Source organism: Saccopteryx bilineata, chromosome 1, assembly GCF_036850765.1.
Source record: "Saccopteryx bilineata isolate mSacBil1 chromosome 1, mSacBil1_pri_phased_curated, whole genome shotgun sequence".
Taxonomy (NCBI): domain Eukaryota; kingdom Metazoa; phylum Chordata; class Mammalia; order Chiroptera; family Emballonuridae; genus Saccopteryx; species Saccopteryx bilineata.
Window position 1 is genome coordinate 364,858,059 of NC_089490.1, and position 23,215 is coordinate 364,881,273.

Sequence of the window (23,215 nt, forward strand, 5' to 3'; positions counted from 1 at the left end):
ATCTTCTTTAGTTATTAGAGAAATGCAAATCAAAACTGCAATGAGATACCACCTCACACCTGTTAGATTAGCTATTATTAACAAGACAGGTAATAGCAAATGTTGGAGAGGCTGTGGAGGAAAAGGAACCCTCATACACTGTTGGTGGGAATGTAAAGTAGTACAACCATTATGGAAAAAAGTATAACTGGATAAAGACGATGTGGCACATATACACTATGGAATACTACTCAGCCATAAGAAATGATGACATCGGATCATTTACAGCAAAATGGTGGGATCTTGATAACATTATACGGAGTGAAATAAGTAAATCAGAAAAAAACAGGAATTGCATTATTCCATACGTAGATGGGACATAAAAGTGAGACCAAGAGATATTGATAAGAGCGTGGTGGTTACGGGGGGAGGGGGGAGAGGGAGAGGGAAGGGAGGAGGGGGAGGGGCACAAAGAGAACTAGATAGAAGGTGACAGAGGACAATCTGACTTTGGGTGATGGGTATGCAACATAATTGAACGACAAGATAAACTGGACATGTTATCTTTGAATATATGTATCCTGATTTACTGATGTCACCCCATTAAAAATAAATAAATAAAATTTAATAAAAAAAGTTCCTGTATTAACTTCATCATCTATAAATGTCTAGAAATCCACATTGACAGAAATAGATTAAAAAAATGAACACGGGAGAAAAAATAAATCTTCCTTCTATTAGGATTCCAAATAACTTTTGTAGATACTCCCTTTCCAGAAGGTTTTGGGGGGACTAGTCAGGAATTTTGTACCATGTGGCTCATTTTGATATCTTCTCTGGTTAGACTGGGGTTATAGGTTTTGGGGAGGTGGCCCCAGGAGTGAAGTAGCATTCTCATCACATTACATCAAGGGTATCGCTAGCAATAGACTTATTACTGGTTATGTTAACCTCTATCACTTAGTTTAGGTAGTGTTTGCTAGCTTTCTTCACTATAAAGTAACTTTCCTCCTTTTCTCATATTTTATTCTTTAGAAACAAATGGCTAAATTCAGCCCACAATCAGGAGGGAAAGAGGGATCAAGCTCCACCTTCTGGAAAGAGAGTACCTACAAAAATTAAATACCATCATTATAAAATTCAGTGATTCTTCACCATGATCAGAGTTGTATGAAAATTACTAGATGCAGTATGCATAATTTGCTATTTACCATCCATCATAGTTTGCCTAAAACAGATTTCCTTGCAACCAAATACACTAACTATAAGCTAATTAATATTTTAAATAATTTTGAATCAGCTGATTTAGATCTATTTTTACTATCAAAATTACCTTTAACATTTAATTGGCTATTAAAATTTATAAGTAATGTAAAAATATAAAATAGCATGAATTACTTTTCCCAATTCTATTTCTTAGTATAACATAAAATTAAAGGAATTTTTAAGAAGATACTTATAATTTCCTTTGAGCTCTAAAAAGGACGAAAAGATCAAGAGCATCCTGGCCCAGTTGCTCAGTGGCTAGAGCATCATCCCAGAGCACTGAGGTCATAGGTTCAATCCCCGGTCAGGGCACATAGGAGAAGCAACCAATGAGTGCACAACTGAATGGAACAATTAAGTAGAACAAATTGATGCTTTATTCTTTCTCTCTCCTTTCCTTTCTCTCTCTCAAATCAATGGAAGAAGTTTTTTTAAAAATGATGTGGTCTGTTGAATAGAAAATATGTCAAATGATATATAATTTGACTATTAATGTGAAAAAATAAAGACATGGTTTCTTAAGAATGGAAAATTGGCTGAAAATATGACCCTTAATATACCATCAATAGAGACACTAAATTAATAAGTTCTGATAACCCACTATCATCGGACCAGCCAATATACCATCAATAGAAATGAGATCACTGGGAGAAGAAGCTGAGGGGTGTAATATTCTGTGAGTCTGAGTTTCTTCTTGGTCCTGTTGAGTTTGAGAGACATGACAGGGTTGCCACGTTGCACAACCCCATTCCATTCTGTGAATGATGCCACAAAAAGTTGTACAACATTGGCCTAGTTTATGGGACATCTAAATGGAAATATCCAGCAGACAGCTAGACTTAAGAGGCAAAAACTCAAGAAAGATGTCAGTGTTAGAAAACAAATATGAAAATCATACAAAATAAGAACTGAAGTCATGGATGTGGATGACATTTCCATGAAGAGATAGCAGAGAGAAGGGCCAGAGACAGACAGTCGAGGACAGCCTTCATTCGGGGGGTGGGGGAAGAGGAAAGAAACAAATTAAAAGATACAGCATGTATCTGGGAGTCCAGCTTCATCTATTTATAGCATCTATTTATACTCCTGCACTACAGAGCTGACACCACATAAAAAACAGCCCATGCATTATTACAGTGTTGTTTCCAAAATACTCTTCCTGACCTTTCCTACATTCCATTTTCTCCATGTTTCCTCACCCTCTACCCTCATGACTTGCTTTCCTATTTATGGTCTCACCTTATACTTTGGTTCTTTTTTTTTTTTTTTTTTTTTTTTACAGAGACAGAGAGTCAGAGAGAGGGATAGACAGGGACAGACAGACAGGAACGGAGAGATGAGAAGCATCAATCATCAGTTTTTCGTTGCGACACCTTAGTTGTTCATTGATTGCTTTCTCATATGTGCCTTGACCGCAGGCCTTCAGCAGACCGAGTAACCCCTTGCTCGAGCCAGTGACCTTGGATCCAAGCTGGTGAGCTTTTTGCTCAAACCAGATGAGCCTGTGCTCAAGCAGGCGACCTCGGGGTCTCGAACCTGGGTCCTCCACATCCCAGTTCAATGCTCTATCCACTGCGCCACCGCCTGGTCAGGCTCTCACCTTATACTTTAGAAATAAAGTGCTCAGCATTGCTTGTCCAACTTTAACTTCATGCTTCTTTCATCTGTCTCTGTTGGAACTCCCCCCTTGATAATACTGTCCCCTGTTAACCTAAAGACAAACCATCACAATACTTGGGGCTACATGTCTCAGCACGGGCTCTTGAAAGTGGTACCCCCGCCAAGTTCCCTTGGCCCCATAAGGGGGACAGATAATCTAAAATGAAACCAGCGTTCTACAATGCCACAGAAAAGGAAAGTTTTAAGGAGCATTGTCACTTGGGAAGGGGCTCCCCAGTGCCTACAAAGTAAAGTCTCAAATTCTTAGGCTGGTCTTAAGGTTATACCCTGATCAACCTTTCCAGACATAGCCAGTCCTGTTTCCCCCAAGACACTACACGTGAAGCTAGATTGCTCGCTCTGTACCAGCTCTGCTTCATGTGCAAAGACCTTGGTACTTTTGGTCATGCTAGCACTGGTCTCCTAATAAATTGAGGTGTGTGAACGGGACCAACCTGGGCACAAATTCAGTGATCAGTAAGATACTGTAGAGATAAAAGGATTTAGGTAACAATATAGACCAGCTCCCTAATACCTACGAAGATATTTTAAGTAATCATAAAGGTCATTTTACTTAAGAAGGACTGAGAGAAACAGAATCAGGCTGGGACTAGATAAATCCATTGGATTAAACAACATCTCTATTAAAAGCAAACAAAACAGGTAGTCAGTGAATTTTGTATGGTACGTGAATCATATTTCACTAAAACTGTTACAAAAAAAAATGGGTGGTGGCTAGAGTATCCAGGTATAAATTTTTAAAGACTAATGAGCCATTAAGAACAGGAGTAGAAAATATTGTTTGGTAGTTGTTCCTCCAGGACCAAGTCTTCAACAAGAAAAGCAAGAGTTGGCCCACAGGCCTCTGAATTGATGGTTGGATGCTCTCAGGATTAGAACTGGCAGCTCTCAGACGCTCAGCTTCCAGCTGACCTTGGCAAGGGCATCACTGACAACATCAAGATCATGCCGCAGCTCATTCATGGCGCTGGTTATGCTCTTGGTATCTTTCAAGATCTGAATGCTCCGTGTATACGGATTATACTTCACTCCAAATGGGCGCTTAATTGTTTTGGTAAATTCTCTGTTTAAGAAAACAGATACAAGGTGATCAATTATCTAGGGGGGAAATGGTGAAAACGAAGTAACAGCATATCTATTACCATCACTAGGCAAAAGACAAATCTAGGTGATCATGCAACCAACCTGACCTACCTCCCTACACCGCATGTGCAGAGGCACCCTGGCGTGCCAGGCAGATAGCAAACCTAAAGTCATCACAGACACCTCTGCCCCTGCGTTACCAGGGAAAGCCTGGATGGCTTTATTAACAATTTTTTACCATAGTAGCTTTATTGGTAGACAATGACAACACTGGCCGCATAGTAACAGACCCCTGCATTGTGATTTACACCACACATACACACAATCACACACATGCACGCACACCCCAAAACTGGCCAAGAACAGTCCTGCTTCCTGCACACACACATTCTTTCTACTTAGAATGTTTTCCTCTAGCCTTCTCTAAAAAGGCCAAATTCTTCAGGCATGAAAGTTCTGCCTTTTTTATCAAGCCAACATCTGAACCCCCCTTTGGCACTCCCAAGAACAATCGTGTTCAGGACCCCTGTGGTTAATCATACAGCTGAGGACAATTATACACAAGCAGGGGATGAAGTCCAGCTTGTAATCCACCAGGACTACCTGACGGAGACCCCTCTGCTAGTTGCACAAATGTGCCTTATGTGTTAGAGGAAGCCCTTCTGATACTGCTATTTGGTTCTGTTCATGACTTAAATCCCCAACTAAAAGAAAACCCTGGAAGGCAAGGAGCATGTCTTCAATCCCTATCTATCTCCATTGTCCCAATATGATCTCATGAACTCTTCCACTAAATATTGTTTGTTGATTCTGCCTCTATAGTCCTTTCCTTCCTACAACCTCTTAGTTCAGGCTTTTGTTTGCACTTGAAGTACTGCAAGAATCTAAGTAGTTTCTCTGCCTGCATTCGCCTTCTTTCTTAACAACACACTTAACTAATTAATAGTTAAAGCATAGCCTAACCAGTGGTGGCACAGTGGAGTGATAGTTGGCCGGGACACTGAGGGCCCGGTTGAAAACCCTAAGGTCGCCAGCTAGAGCACAGGCTGATCAGCTTGAGCACGGGCTTGCCAGCTTGAGTGCAGGGTTGCTAGCTTGAAGTCCAAGGTTGGTGGCTTGAGCAAAGGGTCACTAGCTCTGCTTGAGCCCCCTGGTTAAGGCACATATGAGAAGCAATCAATAGAAACTAAAGTGAGGCAACTACGAGTTGATACTTCTCATCCCCACCCCCACACCCCTTCCTATCTCTCTCTAAAATAAATAAATAAATAGTTAAAGCATAGCTTTGATGTCATCCCACATTTCTTATATTTTCCCACCACCTGACCTTTTCTTATGCTGTACCTTAGCCTATAATTTAACATATCTAAATCCTATCTATCCTTCAAGTCCTTTCTCAAATGCCATTAGCTTTCCCTGCTCCACCAGCTGGAATGAATGGCTCCTGAATAAAACCAAGAACAGTGTTTCATATGTATCCCCTCTAAGGCTTTCTATGTTGTTGTATAGTATTTTGTATACAGTTTTTTCCCTATTAGGTTATAAACTCTATGATTGGAAGAAATGGGAAGAAAACAATTTCTTCATGTATCTGACTCATAATTTACAACTATCATTTTAAACAACACACTCTAAATATTTGTTGTGAAGGGGAAATTTGTTACAGGCTGAAGGCACCTAGTAAGTTTCTAATTATCCAGTTGCTTACTTCTGGGAGTTGTTGCCATTACTGGACCTATGTTTTGCAAAGGAAAATTAAGGCATAGGGAAGAGATACTTTACCTCATCTTCTCCTTTGCATCTTCAAAGCTTTCAGATACAAAGTAGACATCCTGAAAAGTTGTGATGAGACATTCCTCTTTGCAGGTAATCTTGGGGTCAAAGGGCTTTACTTTGGCATGTCCAGAAAGTACATGCTAGAAGATGAAAAGTTCATGAGCCAAAGAATATTATCTTTTTTTCATATATCACATTCTACATGCAACTGTCAGAATCAGCACACCTCTGAATGTATGACTAATGCCATGGCCCCAACCTATAATTCCACACTAAATTCCCACAGCTCGATTTAACCTGCAATATTACTCAGTAAAACAAATGGCTTTGCCTCAAGACCATCTCCGCCATTCTAACACTATTCTGCATGTAAGAGGCACCCAAGGACATTCATTTATTTCTGTATATGGCACATAATGTCTACCTGCACTATTTATCCCCATGTATGACCGGTACCCATCAGGCTTCTTGATAGGCAAGACATTGCCTTGAATTTGTGCCATACATATCCATTACTCAACAAGCCTACGTTTATTCTTTTATTGGCTAAATAATAAATCTCAAAAAAATCCCTAAAACTTACAGAAGTTATTGCTAACACACCAAAAATGGTGAGGAAACAGCAAGACATTTTTAAGCAAAAGCTTTAAAATACTTTTTAAAAAAAAGATACATACCACATATTTCTACATATATATGTGGGAAACAGAAAACAATGTCTCTTATATAATATTTACTGTCCCCCTAAGTATTTTCCATAGTAAGCACTAGTTCAAATCCACAAACTATTTTAGGTCATATAAGTGACATTAGGTGACAAATGTCACAAAGGTTCACAACTCTTACTTTGAGTTCACTGATAGAAGACAGTAAGCCGGCACCAAAGACTCTGAGTTGCCCATCTTGTTTACAGAGGCCGAACTCCACAGTGAAAAAGTAGCACTGCAAAAGGACATCAGTATCACCTTCACACCCTGAATGGCTCGATTTAAACACATCACAACTCTTCATCGTGACCCAAAGTATCCTGGAATAGAGTCCCTATCCCTTAGACTATCCCAAACTGGCCTCAGTCTAAACCAACACTTCTCAAACTTTTGTTCACAGGACCCTTATACACTCTTCAAAATTACTGAGGACCCCAAAGACTTTTTGTGTATGTGGGTTATAGCTAGCTATACTTACTATATTAAAAATTAAAACTGAGAAAGTGTTGAAATGTTTACTAATTTTAAAATATAAGAAACCATTTAATAGTAACATAAAAAAAAACATTTTAATGAAAAGTGCCTCTACGGTATAAAACAAAAAAGATAAAAAAAATAGCATTGTTTTACATTGTTGCAAATCTTTTAAAAGTTTGGTTAGATAGTATTTAATATCTGGCTGGAAAACAGATGGATTCTTACAGCTGCCTCTGTATTTAACCTGTTGCAATATGTTGTTTTGGTTAAAATATAGGAATATAGATATTCATTTGCTTATTATCTATATCCCACATTGGAATATAAACTCTATGAAGACAGGAATTTTTATCTGCTTTTTTCAGTGTTATGCTTAGAACCGTACCTGTCACTTAACAGGTTATCAATTATTAATAATAATAATAATGGCTAATATATATGGCTAAAGTATGTGAAGAAAATTCAGCCTCACACAGATAAGCAGTTGAAAGATGGTTGAATATTTTAATAGCCTTTTCAGATCATGGTGGATATTTTTCTTTGGCACTACATCAAAACTCAGAAGGTGGCTGTTTCTTCAAGTTCAGCTGCATTGTGGAATCAGAAACCATATCAGTGAACTCTGTGTTACATTAAAATCCACTTTGCACTGTGAATGGAGCATTCACTATGCGTGGTAGTGAAAGAGTTTCAGGGACCCCGAACCACAGTTTGAGAAGCGCTGTTCTAACCATCGAGCCTATTTCACACCGCTTCCCCACCCTCACACACTCTGCTCCAGATTCCTGTCATTTCCCCAGACACACCAGGAACCTCCTTGTCTTTCCCTGTATGCCCTCATCCCAAGATGCTCTTCCTTCCTTTCTTGGCACATGAAAACATTACTCATCCTCCCTGGGCTAGTTCAGATGCTCCTCTTCCGTGCAACCTTCCCAAAGCAGTTCTTTTCTCTTCCACAGAACTCTGCCTGACCATTCTATTGCCTTCACCTTGTCCTAAGATAACCGTCTCCTGGAGTCGTGTATAAGTTCCTGGAAGGCAGGAACCAGGCCTTCCTCATCTTTGTGTTTGCAGCACGATGTCTTGTATCTAGTGCCCAAAAGTATTTTTAGCATTATTTTGGGGGAACCTATCATTTTTACTGGAAAAAGATTATAAACTATTAACATTATCTATCTAGTGTTTCTCTGCCCTTTTAAGCTCCAGTCTCTTTTTGATAAACCTTAAAATTTTACATTCTCCTTTAATACTATCTAAATTATTTAAACTAAATATGAGCCAAGACACATTTTCTAATGGTCATCTTGAATATGCGCTTTTAAACTATGCAAACACCCACACCCCGCCCCAGTTAGGGAAGACAGACTCTACGGCTATCTCCAGCTGTGTACCGTTGCCAGTTTTTGAACAGCCTCCTCTGAAGCGCCAAGGGAGGCCAGGCCAATCTCTTGGGAGAATTGTGCAAAACTAGGTTCCGCCAAAAGGGGCACGTGACCTAAGAGTTCATGGCAGGTGTCTCTGAAAAGGAGGTACAAGTCTGTCACACTGTGATGCTTAACATAAATGTATTCAGCAATCGTTCAATCAAATGAAAGTCAGATCTTACTTTTACTGAAGTTAATCAAGTGGTATTACTTTGGAAAAGGATTACAAAGGACACTAACCAAATAAAGAAAGCAGTTTTGGTTCAAAACCTTGGCCACTCCACACACATACAAGTGCATAGAGACATGCTCCCCCACCCCAAATCGGGTTACTGCTCAAATATCACCTTCCCTGCAAGGCCTTCCCTGACCACCCTTTTCAAAACAGCAATACCTCAAACATGCACGTGAGTGCACCCCCCCACACACACAGTGAGGCAAAAGTAGGTTTACAGTTGTGAGTACACAAGAGTTTATTCTTGTATTATTCTTTATTATATTATTTTCCATATAAACAATTGTAAACCTACTTTTGCCACACCTTGTATATATTTACCTGTTTATTATCTGCACACACACACACACCCCACTGGAATAGAAGCTCTGTGGAGGCAGAAATTTCTGTTGAATTTTTCAGTGTTTATACATTCATATACCTTCTATAGTTAGAACAGCACCGGTCACCTAACAGATTGACAAATGATTATGATAATAAGAATAAGAATAGCGGCTAACATACTTAAGAGCATGAAGCATGTATTAGGTGCCAGGTACCGTTCTGAAGTTATCCATGTGCTAATGTATTTAACCTTCACAAGAATCCCATGAGGTGGGAACCACTATTACAAAAAGCTGTTTGATGAATGAATTATGAAGACGTACTTACGGCTCTGGGGTGTAGAGGGGATCTGAACTGTGTCTCACATACTGTGTGCAGTGAAATACACGAAAGGCTAAGCCTGATAAGAAATCCCTTGGTGATAAGTAACCAGCCACAGGACGGATGGAAAAGCCTGTGCACTCTGCAAAGCAAGGGAGAAAACTCAGAGAAACTCTTCCCCGAAACAGACTGCGTGCTGCAGCATCTTAACTCCTCCTAGCGGCACCAAGCTACACTTTGAGAGAGGACATGAAAACTAAAATGCATCCTGTGTGTACTATGAGTAAGTAATAATTACTAGGCACTTTCCATGGCCGGGCAATGAATTACAAATTTTACATATCACGTCTCCTTTCACATTCACAGTATAAGTTCAAACTTATTCTTCTCACAACAACTATAAAACTGAGGCTCAGGGACTCAATAATGTGCCCAAGGTCACACAGTGAATGAAACAAATAAGACGAGAACCAGGTCTCCTTATTCTAAACCATGGTGTCTCCCTAAAGGGTTTAGAATATCCCCTAAACAGAATCTATTCATTTAGATCAGAATTTATTTTCAAATCTATGCCATTATTTTTTTTAGCCAGTACTACCTCCTATAAAGTAGATTCTTTTTTTTTTTTTTTTTTTTTTTTGTATTTTTCTGAAGCTGGAAACGAGGAGAGACAGTCAGACAGACTCCCGCATGCGCCCGACCGGAATCCACCCGGCACACCCACCAGGGGCGACCCTCTGCCCACCAGGGGGCAATGCTCTGCCCCTCCGGGGCGTCGCTCTGCCATGACCAGAGCCACTCTAGCGCCTGGGGCAGAGGCCAAGGAGCCATCCCCAGCGCCCGGGCCATCTTTGCTCCAATGGAGCCTTGGAGCCTTGGCTGCGGGAGGGGAAGAGAGAGACAGAGAGGAAGGAGGGGGTGGGGGGTGGAGAAGCAAATGGGCGCTTCTCCTATGTGCCCTGGCCAGGAATCGAACCCGGGTCCCCCGCACGCCAGGCCGACGCTCTACCGCTGAGCCAACCGGCCAGGGCCTAAAGTAGATTCTTTATTTTATCAATATAAGATGGCAGTCTTCCATGTCCCCAACGGCCAAGACTGCATGCCCACGTAAACGTATCGGCCAGGAGGCAGCCGTGGCTCAGGGAACTATCAGCTCCAATTCTGCCCTTCATTTTAAATCCTCACACTCTTGTATTCCAGTTACACCCAGTTACTGTGTACTTGGATTCTCTCACTCGGACAGGCAGACTGCATGGTCCAGCTGAACTTTCCACAGTGATGGAAATGCCCTGTCTCTAGGCTGCCCTGCAGTGTGGCCGCTGGCCATATGTGACTGTTGAGCACCTGAAGTGTGGCTAGTGTGACTGGGGCACTAACGTTTTTATTTAAATCAATTTCAATTAAACAATCATATGTATGTAGTGGCCACATTTTTGACAGGGCGGGTAGCCTCTTACGACTGATGTTTTGTTTGAAATGTACTGTAATTTCGAATTCTCTCTTTGACACTGTCCCTTGAAACACTTTTGGCAATATGTCTGCAGCCATCTCAGGCTCCGGACCCCATGTGAAAAGCATTCAGTTTTGCATTCATAACAAAATATTTCTTCCAAATCTCATAAAAATTTCACTGATGACAACTTCTGTAGCACATGCTTGTTTGTCTTTGCAGTCTCATGAGATCATATGCATTGGTTCTGTCATCCATAATCACTACTGTTTTTAGCCCTAGCTAGTGTTTGTGGAACCACTTACACGAGTTCTTCCCTTGTAAAAACTATATTGTCCTTTCCTGTTTAGTTCTTTTGTGTATATAGAATGAGGAGTGGGAATTATAGTGTTGAATAAATATGCAGATTTTTATAACAACTGATGGTAAAAATTCAAAGATAATAATTACAGACCATGATGAAAATAAACTAAATTCACTTTGAGTCAAAAACATCATTTCTCTTTTTTCTCTGTATTTCTAATCTACCGAGATCAAAAGGGATATTTTTTTTCTTACACAATGGAGACCCTGGAGATCACTGATCATTTTATTTCCTATACTAGCTAAAATAAATAAATAAATAAAGAGGCCAAACAAATATGAGGTTCTAAAAAGAACGAAATTGTCCTTACCCTTCATTTATTTCTGCCTCTACTAGCATGTCTTCTTCTGTGGGAAAATGATAGACTCTTAATGTGTAAAGGGTCTACCTATCATCTACTTCAATGTTCCCAAGGAGCTTGATTCTCCCAACCCACATCCCTGACAAGCGGGTGTGCAGCTAACGCATCAACACCCCCTTGGATGGGGAACTAACCATCTTGTGAGCCTGTTCCATTTCCATTTCAAGCCAAAAGCTTGCAGCTTCTCCTCAACAGTTCTTTACTTAAGGGCCATGTAGTCATTCCTCTATTACGTTAGGTGACCTTCAAATATTTAAATAAAGCTGTAATGTCCCTTAAATCTCCAGGTTAAACACCTTAAGAGTCCTTCAGATTTTATTTATCTGATACATTTTCCAATCCCCTTGCAACTCTGCTGACTTTCTTCTATACTTGTTCCTGGTTATGACTTTTCCTCCTCAAATGTGATACCCAATACAGGCTCCAATACTCCAGCACAGAGTACAGGAAATTCTGATCTACCGTACCAATGGACTTTATTAGTCTTTTAAAAATCCCATCATAAGCCTGGCCGGTGGTGGTGCAGTGGGTAGAGCGTCAACCTGAATTGCTGAGATCACTTGTTTGAAACCCTGAGTTTGCCCAGTCAACGCACATACAACAAGCAACCAATGTACAACTGAAGTGAAGCAACTATAAGTTGATACTTCTTGTTCCCCTGCCCTCTCTCCACTCTATGTAAAATCAATAAATAAAACCTTTTAAAAAAAATCTGTCATAATCCACAGAGTTCAACATTCCCCTCAAAAAAATTAATTAACTATTACCTTTTAAAAAGTTTGAAACATCTTCCAGTTGTGGGATATTATCTTCCCGATATCCACAATATTTAGACAGCAAAGGTAAGTTTTTGAGATACTCTCTGCAGGCGTGGGTTGGATAAAGTTTGTTGAGCTCTCGGAACACGGTTCCCCAGGTCTTAATCTCCTCTTCAGTGAACTCTACCTTAGGAATGGGGTCTCCCCTAGTGAGAAAAAGGGAAGTTACTTTGAATTAGCATTTACTAAATAGTAGCACTTATTCCCTATTTGCTAAATGAGCATAATTTACTCTCTTCATTGATTTTATTATTTTAAAGTTGGAAAAGTTATTATTTTTTTTTTTTCATTTTTCCAAAGCTGGAAACAAGGAGGCAGTCAGACAGACTCCCGCATGCACCCGATCGGGATCCACCCGGCATGCCCACCAGGGGGCGATGCTCTGCCCATCTGGGGCATCACTCTGTTGCATCCAGAGCCATCCTAGCGCCTGAGGCAGAGGCCACAGAGCCATCCCCAGCGCCCGGGCCAACTCCGTTCCAATGGAGCCTTGGCTGCGGGAGGGGAAGAGAAAGACAGAGAGAAAAGAGAGGGAGAGGGGTGGAGAAGCAGATGGGCACTTCTCCTGTGTGCCCTGGCCAGGAATCGAACCCAGGACTCCTGCACGCCAGGCCGACGCTCTACCGCTGAGCCAACCGGCCAGGGCCGGAAAAGTTATTTTTATAATACACTTACTGTTTATAGTTCATAGCCAAGTCTGCAAAATACTTTCGTCTTTTACGGTAGACATTGTCTTTGAAGCCCTGATAATTAAAGAAAAGGTTTTAAATATTCATACTAAAGTGTACTTGACAAATGATATCTGGGAAACATTTTTATTATTGCCTGAGCTATTATACTAAAGAGCGACATAATTGTTATTTTGAGCAAGCATTGTTTAGAGATTTATGATCATTTTAATTTTAAAGTCAATGCTATATGACAGCTTTATACTATAGTGAGTACAAAGATAAAAGATACAAAAATATTATAGTGGCTACAAAAATAAAATAGGTTGAATAATAAAAGCGCCACCCTAGTTAAATACAGGTTCTTTTCCAAAGATAATTTTTTTTTCTTAATTACTCAACTGATCTCCTTAGCTAGAAGCATTTAATCTCTTGTGTATATCTTATAGCAATTAGTCCATGCCACTTAGCACACTTTCCACATTTTAATCTCATATGTGTTTATTTGTATGTGTGCTTTATCTTTTCAACTGGATTATAAGCTCCCTGGCAGGCATAGACATTTATAAATTCCAATAGTTATTCAATAAAATATTATAACATAATTGGATGGATCGGCTGGGGGCTGTTTAAGGCAGTATACACTCACATTCACAGAGCTGATACATGATAGAAGCTAGATTGAAGCCCTGGTCTATGCAACTTCACACTGCACTCTCTACTCTCCTCCCCTCCTAGAGCTCCATCAGCAATCCTAATATTCTGGATTTCCTAAAAGCCCCAACTCATGCCTGCACTGTATCTCAAAAAAATTCTTAAGGAAACAACTTCATAGATCATCAACTTCGTAATAACCCAATTATACCAGGCTGCATGGGTGATAAGTCTTAGTCCACCCTAGCTTTACACCCCTTTCCAATAACCTGTGTGCACTGGAATAAAAGCTGACTGAAGATACTGTCTTTGCCTTAGTATAACTCTTAGAATAGCTCTTAATAATAGGAATGTCAGGCACTGAACAGTTGGTTTGGAGCTAACAAAGTTAGATGGTCTTCAGGCAGTTAGCCTCAATTCTATCAACATGGAAGTCTGTCTACTAAACTTTCTGAAATCCAAATGAAAACAAGATCCTATTTAGCCTAGAATAAGCACTTTCTCCAAAAAATGAAAACATTACCCTTAATTTTTAGTTTTCTTTACATTATTTTCATAAAAATATGTATTAAAAATATTTACAGGATGGTCTGCATCCAGTTCGGACCCATACATCAGAACTCTGTTGGCACAATGGTCCAGGTCAGAAATCTTCTTTGGAAACCAAGGAACATTTTCCATACCTGAAAAATACAAAAACCACTAACAGGTGAGGAGATGATCTTCAACAAGGCAATAAGGAAGAAGAAATTAAGAAAATAATGAATGCATTTAGATGAAATTTTTAATTTTAGCTTGTATATTGAGGCAACATTTATATAAGCAAACTTCTCCATTTCTAATAAATAAATCTTATTCAAATTTTTTTAGCTTCAATTTATAAGCCTTGAAATCCTAAGTGTTGGAGAAATGCTAAACTTTGCTAATAAACTAAAAGTTCCAAAACAATGGGTTTTTTTTAGCTCTGGCCAGGCAGCTCAGTTGGTTAGCATGTCATCCCCATGCCAAGTTTGTGGGGTCAAGCCCTTGTGGGGGCCCATACACCAATGAATGAATAATAAGTGGAACAAGTTGATGTTTCTCTCTCTCTCTCTCTCTCTCCTTTCCTCTCTCTCTCTAAATAAATAAATAAAAAATTAAAAAATTTAAAGCTACATATTAAACCATTCTAAAAGAGCAGAATAGGGATGTACAATTTCATAGACCAAGGTGCAACTTCAATAAGAAATGTGAATGTTTATTTTTGTTGATGAAAAGTATCTTAGAAATCATTTATGCCTTTTCCACTTCGATCTCATCATCCCCCAGACTCAACCTCCCATAAGATGCTGGGTTTTGCAAATGCTGTTCTTCTGCCTGAAATACCTATCCCACTCCCTCGTCTTCTTCCAGACATCCTACTATTTTCTTGAGAATATATAAATATTCCTGAGAATATATATGGGCCTCCCTCAAGGCCCACATCAAAGGAGCCTTCCCTGTGCCTGTCAGTGGAGCTAACTCTTTGTCATCCAGGTTCCCCTGACACTATGTTTCTAATTGTCTAAAAACTTTCTCTATGTTTTAGTATAATATATGTGTAATATATCTGTCTTACAGAAAAAAATGGGAACAACTCTAGGGTAAGGACTATATATTTTTGTATTCCCATTTCTTAGTAGAAACATCTGACACAAGTTGGTATTGCCTAAAGATCAATTGAACCATTAAGCCTCTATAAAACTCTAAATTTTATAGAGATGGTAATCAAAATCCAGAAGGGTAAAGTAATTTACCAAGGTAACGCATCCTTCTCCAATAGAAGAGAAAGGACTAGAATTCATCCTTCTTACTTCAGTCTAATGTTCTTTCTTTCTAACAGACCCTGAAGCGATATTCAAGAGATTCAACAACAAATACAACAGGGGCACCAATCATATCACTTGAAATAGACACAAGCAGAGTCCCAGGCTCCTGTTCTTATAGGTGCTAACCCTGGAGCTGTCTGTGGCAGGCTTGGAACTCCGGGGGTGGGGGTGGAGGGAGATCTGGGCACACAGGCTGTGGGCATGGTAGGAAGCACTCAAAGGACTCAGGCAAGCAGCTCCCTGCCAGCCAAAAATGAAAGTATATCAATATTCTAATAATTTATAAAGCCGTACAAATACATAACAGACAAGTATCAGCCCTAATTACACCCCAGATATTGTGATATAATCTGAAGCAATTATTTTAAATTGAGCATCATATACAAAGCGTGGCTCAATTATTCATTTGTCTTCTGCCCCAAGTAAAACTGCAGGATTTTTTCACAACAGAAGATCTGAGCCTGTATCTTTGCTATCTGAGCATCCGAAACCTTAGAAGGTTTTACTGCTGTTTCATTTGCTTTTGGTGGAAGTAGGGACAGAGAAGAAAGTTGTACATAGTGTACTTCACGTCACAGTTGCCAGCAAATGTCAATGCTCTCAATGCATTCATTTAATATCTGCTCAATTCTAAGCCCTGTGAGAGTCACTAAGCACCCAGGGGACTGTGAATTGGTGGTTTGTGAAACCACAAAATGCTTGATGATTTAGAAACTGAGATAACTTAGTATATTTCTAACTCTTCTGAATTCTTTTGCAGACTCAAGTTTTCCTTTTCACTTCTCTCACACTTGATAAAATATTGCTGTATAGTTTTTATTTAGAATTTTGAGCAACTCTATTTTGTGTTCCCTTCACTACCAGACTGTAAGCAATTTGAAGAACAGTATTTTATTTTTACTTTCATCCTTCAAGATAAATATAAGATAAGACAGGAACTGAGTGAAAAAGGTGAAGGGATTAAGAAGTAGTTACATTGGTCGTTACATAATAGTAGTTAAATTGGTAGTTACATAATAGTCACAGGGATGTAAGTAAAATACAGCATAAAAATATAATCCATAATATCGTAATATTTATGTATGGTGCCGGGTAGGTACTTGGAAATACTGAAGGTACTTGGAAATACTGAAGGAAACACTTTGTATATGATTGTCTCACCACTATGCTGTACACCTGAGACTAATACAAAATATTGAATGTCAACTGTAATTAAAAAATAAAATTTTAAAAAAGAAAGAAAAATCACACAATTTAAAAAAGGATGGAAGACAATCTTCTACGCAATATTTTCGGTTTTCAAACTTACCATCCTCCTTCATGGTTAAATTATCAGGTGGATTCACAGAGAGAACATTAGTATTAGACTTCAACAGATGAAAAATATCACTTAATTGTTCTCTGTTGATATCACAGTCAACAAAGATCTCAAATTCCGAGTTTCTTCTCTTCGATTTTCGGGACTCAATGTGTAAGAGGTTCACATGCTTCTCCTGTGTAAAGCAGAGGGTCACGCTCGCACACGGCTGCCTCAAGTGGTAGCAGTCTCTGAGCAAACTACCTTCATAACAACTGAAAATCAATTTCACACTTGTCATAATAGCCAAAGAGAGAAAAGGCTGCTTTTAGTGCTGCCAATAGCCAAATATTCCCCTGAATATTAGACAATTTTCGAAAGTTTGAAAAATTCATCACATTCTACCAAAACCAATAAAGTAACACCCACTGGAAGTCCATATAGTGCCAGAATTGATTGGCTTTCAATAGACTATACCAAGTCTCCTAAATAAAAAGCTCTTGAAATTTTTCACCAAAAAGAATCAGATTTCAAAACGTGATGCTAATGTTACTCCTTCAGAAAAGTTTCCATTGCAAAATTGCATGCAGTAAAATTAGATGAACAGCTTGAACAGAGTACTTACTACCTCAAATTTGTTAAGCTACAAACTTAGTAACCAGCTAAAACCAGATTGCTTCGTGGGTTTCTCCCTGCCGCCTGAGCTGTGGGAGCTGAATGTGTAAACCTGTCCGGGAGGGGTCTTCTCTTACCAGTTTGAGTAGCTGAGGGACAGAGCTGGTGACAGAATGATGAAACATAAGAACCAGTTACCCAACAGTTTTTCACCTAAAAAATGAGAAGGCTGGAGTAGATGATCTCCAATGCCAACCTCTTCGATCTAAATTAACTTACTAAACATCTGTGCAATCAAAAAGGGCAGTGAAGCATACATGAAGGGTAAAACGCACAGGAATTTATAATCTAATTGTCCAAGACTGAGAGAAAATACAAGGGGTGAGTGTTTGAGTGCAGAAAATGCTTGGCAGAGGGAAAAATTATGATGCCATGGGGTAGAGCAGAAGGTTCCACAAGCCGAGAGTAGCTGGAAAAGTCTTGAAGGATAGGTAGAATAGGAAAGTAGAGGGAAGAAGGAGGATTCCGAACAGGAGAACTGAATGAGCAAAGGTAGGCGTGAGATGGGAATCATCAGGGAATATGAGCCAAAAAGAAGGAGTGAATGTTAGGGATGTTGGGAAACTGAAATAGACAGGGTTTATCCTGGAACATGAAATCTATCATGGAATCAACAGAAGAAAGCCAGTTCAATGCCTTCATAGTACCTGGTGCTCCCCTTTCAGGTCACTTTACACACATGTAATTAATTGCTTCCTGTCATGATTTGTTTAGTGTCTCTGGTCCCCCCTAGATTATACACATGGTGAGGGCAGACTCTGTGTCTTCTTTGGTCAGCTCCACCTCCTTACTATCTAGCAGGGCACTTGGCACATAGTAAATACTCAGTAAATACTCATGGTCTGCCTCACTGACCCTATTTCCTTAAGACAGATTTATAAAAGTGGAATTACTGGGTCAAAAAAATGTGAACATTTTTGCACGACAGGTGGTGGCGCAATGGACAGAGTACTGACTTGGGATGCTGAGGTCTGAGGTTAAAAACTCCAAGGTCGCCAGCTTGAGTGTGGGCTCATCAGCTTGAACGCAGGCTCACCAGCTTGAGCACAGGATCATCAACATGATGCCGAGGTCACTGGCTTGAAGCCCAAGGTCACTGGCTTAAGCCCCCCCACCCAGGTCAAGGCACGAATAAGAGGCATTCAATGAGCAGCTAAGGTGATGCAACTACAAGTTGATGCTTCTCATATTTCTCTCTTCCTTCCTGTCTCTCTACCTCTCTCTCTCTCAAAAAAAATGTGAACATTCTAAGGTTCATAATATATATTACCAGATTGTTTCCCTACATATTACACTGATTTACTCTCACACCAAATGTGTACAGTACTTAAGTGTCAAATGCATTGAAGCTTTGACTACAGGGAACAGTATAATTGTCAAGATATTTGCTATTCTGCTATACAAAAATATCATTAACTACATTATTAATACAGCATTAATATCATTAAATTTTTTAAAAATTATTTTTTAAATTTATTCATTTTTTTAGAGAGGAGAGACAGAGAAAGAAACAGAGAGAGAGAGAAGGGGGGAGGAGCAGGAAGCATCAACTCCCATATGTGCCTTGACCAGGCAAGCCCAGAATATCATTAAATTTTTAATATTTTTAAATTAAAATTTGCTTCTCCAAAAACTATTAAGCAAATCTTTCTTCCTCATTTCTTTAATAGCTATTTTATATCTCCTCTTCTGTGAACTGTTCTTATCCCTTGCTCATTTATTAGAATTGAGCAACAATTTAGAGATTTAAATGCTTAAGAAATTTCTGTAGTCCATCTCTGAAGAACTTACAATATTCCATATTTTAAATATAATTTTAGAGACTCACTTTAGAGAGTTTTGTGTAGATATACAAAGAGTGCTTACCTGGAAAATTTTCAGTGCTTTCATAAGGCCTCCAATTTCATTCTTTAAGGAAAAAATAAGAGTTACTCTTCCTCTTTCCAAAGAATGGTCTTTGTTTTCCTTATTGTCTTCAATCATTATGAATTTGGTGTAGTTCTCTAAAAATCAAGTATGAAAATACAGGGAAAGGTCTAAAAATATGCATTGTAGACAATATTTGATAATTTTTGAAACTGAGACATTTGATAACATTAATGAAGCATTAGTTTCCTAACCTGTAAAACATGGATACGTTTATATGCTTTGCAAGATTATAACGAGGCCAAAATAAAACAAAACATTGTCAGATAATAGTGCCTCGAATGTAATAAGCATACGATATATGTTAGTAGTTTCTTTTTATTTTTTTCCCAATTCAATCTTTCTGTTGGGCATGACTCAAGCCTACTGGCTGCTTGCAGTCTTCCTCTGTGGAAGCTACCTCCTCTCCCCTCTACAATTTTAGCACTTTATTATACTGGGTCTTGAATGGCTTTCCCAGATGTTTTATTCATACATGCCTTGTCTTCTAACAAGCAGCAAGCTCCTTCATAACAGGAACAAGGCCTTCTATTTCTTTTGTAAATTCACGAGCCTGGGCAGCTGTGGACACATATGGACTAGAAGGCTAACTGGTAGCTGAGAGAAGTCTGATTCCATATCAGTATTTCCTTTCTACTCTTCCTGTGGAATTCCCTCCCGTGGTTGGCAAACTGCGGCTCGCGAGCCACATGCGGTTCTTTGGCCCCTTGAGTGTGGCTCTTCCACAAAATACCACGTGCGGGTCCTACCTCGGTAAGGAGTGTAACCTATATAGTTTAAGTTTAAGAAATTTGGCTCTCAAAAGAAATTTCAATCGTTGAACTGTTGATATTTGGCTCTGTTGACTAAAGAGTTTGCCTATCACTGCCCTAGGCCATGGGCCCTGAAGCCTTTTTAGTATTAGCCGACAAGAGCTATATAATTGTAAATCCCACTGTAGGGTGTGTATGTGTGTGAGTGTGTATGTGTGTGAGTGTGTGTGTGTGTGTGTGTGTGTGAGTGTGTGTGAGTGTGTGTGTGTATGTATGTGTGTGTTGGGAGAGGTGAGACTATTGTGGGAGATAGAAACAGGACACAGTAACTTTGGATTGGTGACTTTCAATTGAGAAATAACACACTTGAGAAATAAGATTTGGATTAATAAGTGAAAATAGCATATTTAGAATTTATTCTTATTACTTTCATTTGGTTGTTAATTTTTCCCAATTACCCAGTTTAATGTTGTAGTTTCCATGGAATTAACCTTTAACAACTGAACTTGATGTAACTGATTCCACGGGCTCTCACTCATTGATCCAAGCCTGTGGCACACTCAGAGCAGGCGTAGTGGTGATGGTGTGTACTTGAAGCAAGATACACTGTGTTTCAACGCCCAGCTCAAACTTCACTTACTCATTGAAGCCTTCCCTGACTTCCCCAAGTCAACTCCCTTTAGTGTGGGTTATCACTGCACCATGTACCTTCCATTTATAACAACAGCCACTGGTAGCTCTATTTCAGTGAGTATTTGTTTGTGTGTTCCTCCCACTAGACTGTGAGCTCCTTGCTGGCAGAGATCACCATTGTATCTCCTGCACTTAGCACAGTCCCTGAACATAAGAGGCACTGGATACATGCCATTAAATGAATAAAGGAATAAGAAATATCTTAAAGATACAGTCCCCACCATAAGGGAACTGAAAGCCTTGTAGGGAGAAAAATGACAGTGAAGGAAGATAAGAACACAGGCACACAGATGGCATACTTATGGCAGTAAATGGGTTATTTTGGTATATATTCAGAGGTGTTTCCAGAAGAAGATGTGTTTGAAATGGATCTTTCTTTTTTTTTATAAAGACAGAGAGTCAGAGAGAAGGATAGATAAGGACAGACAGGAATGGAGAGAGATGAAAAGCACCAATCATCATTTTTTTGTTGTGACACCTTAGTTGTTCATTGATTGCTTTTTCATATGTGCCTTGACCGCGGGCCTACAGCAGACTGAGTAACCCCTTGCTTGAGCCAGAGACCTTGGGTCCAAGCTGGTGAGCTTTGCTCAAACCAGATGAGCCCGCGCTCAAGCTGGGGACCTTGGGGTCTCGAACCTGGGTCCTACGCATCCCAGTCTGACGCTCTATCCACTGCGCCACTGCCTGGTCAGGCTGAAATGGATCTTAAAGAAAAAAAGGAGAAAGAGTAGATAAGGAGGTTAAAGAAAAAGATGAGGATGTGACCAACCAATACAGAGTGGTGAGAAATAATTTAGGCTAAGGTCAGTGGGGCCAGATTCCTTAAAAGGCTCTGTGCAGCCTGACCAGGTTTTGGTGCAGTGGATAGAGCGTCGGACTGGGACGTGGAGGACCCAGGTTCAAAACCCAAGGTTGCTGGCTTGATCACAGGCTGACCAGCTTGAGTGTGGAGTCGCTGGCTTGAGCATGGGATCATAGACATGACCCCAAGGTTGCTGGCTTGAGCAAAGGGTCACTCACTTTGTTGTAGCCCCCCCCCAAGGCACATATGAGAAAGCAATCAATGAACAACTAACAAGACTAAGGAGCCACAACGAAGAATTGATGCTTCTCATCTCTCTCCCTTCCTACCTGTCTGTCCCTCTCTCTATGTCACAAAAAAAAAAAAAAAAAAGGCTCTGCTCAGCTAATGCAAGGCAGTTTGAACTTAATTTTCTATGCCCATCCAAATACCCATCTAAGGACCATGGCTTGTCTAATTGGAGGCTAAAAGGGAATTTTAAGGACAAGGTTGTTTTTTTAAGCTAAAATCTTGGATTTGACATGCTTCTCTATAGGATGATGCAAAATGAGGGGCTTGATGTATTTCTGTCCTTCGGACCAGAGAACCCTTGTAAGTTTTCTCTTTCTTCTACAAAGCTTTTTAAAATCCTTATTGTAAAACATTTTGAGGCCTCTTACAAAAGGAGGCCCTAAGAGACCCATCTGGCTTGACATTCAATCTTATGGTCATAAACAATAGCCAGCTACTAAATTTGCCAACGAAATACAATTTTCTGGTCCAGAATTCAGTTTTTATGATACCTTTGGAACTTAGTTTAACAAATATTTATCATTTATGTACAAAGTTGAAGGACTTCTACATCTCATATAAGTTTAGAGAGTATGGAGATAAGAAAGAAAGAAATTTCCCACTCTATGAGGGCAGGCTCCATCCATTCTCAGCAATCCAAGAGGTGGGTAAGGGAACTGACATTTGTCAAATGTCAATAAATATCATGCACAAATATTATCCCCTCTAACTCTCATAAAATCTTGAGGGGAAGGGATAAAGAATTAAACCTATTTTATAAATAAGAAAATTGAAGCATAGAGAAATTAAGCTGTTCACAGTCCCACAGCTAGAGAATATGAGAACATACATTTAAAACTGTGTCCCTGAACATGTGAATGTTAACATATTAATCTGATTTCACTGGGACTACCATAAACATGTTCAGAAACACAGAAGGTTGGACAAAATTCATGGCATCTAGCCAAGAGCTGTTTTGCCAGAAGATGAACTGGATATCTACTTTAGCATCTTCTCAACCACCTATTTACACTGCAAAACAGTGTAAGTAAATACCTAAAACATGAAGTCAGAATCAGACCTAATCACTGGTCTGATTTTTGTCAGTATGATCTTGGGCATGGCTACTTAACTTTCTAAAATAGCAAGGTTCATTGTCAGTTGACTATGCCAATCGAAACAACCTCTGTGTCAATGCTTTAAAACCAAATGACAAGTTGCCTGACCTGTGGTGGCGCAGTGGATAAAGCGTCGACCTGGAACGCTGAGGTCGCTGGTTCAAAACCCTGGGCTTGCCTGGTCAAGGCACATATGGGAGTTGATGCTTCCTGCTCCTCCACCCTTCTTTCTCTCTCTCTGTCTC

At 39.6% G+C, this 23,215-nt stretch overlaps 1 protein-coding gene across 1 annotated transcript; it reads right to left on the reverse strand.

Moving 5' to 3' along the window:
* Positions 1-140: 140 nt before the first annotated feature.
* TPH1 (tryptophan hydroxylase 1) lies at positions 141-23,215 on the reverse strand. The gene is made up of 11 exons (XM_066253857.1): positions 23,079-23,215; positions 19,273-19,409; positions 16,744-16,927; positions 14,170-14,270; positions 12,941-13,008; positions 12,215-12,411; positions 9,279-9,414; positions 8,360-8,486; positions 6,631-6,726; positions 5,791-5,924; positions 141-3,988 (listed from the first exon to the last, which is right to left on the reverse strand). The coding sequence occupies exons 2-11, from the start codon at positions 19,387-19,389 to the stop codon at positions 3,814-3,816; spliced, it is 1,335 nt and encodes a 444-aa protein (XP_066109954.1). The 5' UTR covers positions 19,390-19,409; positions 23,079-23,215; the 3' UTR covers positions 141-3,813.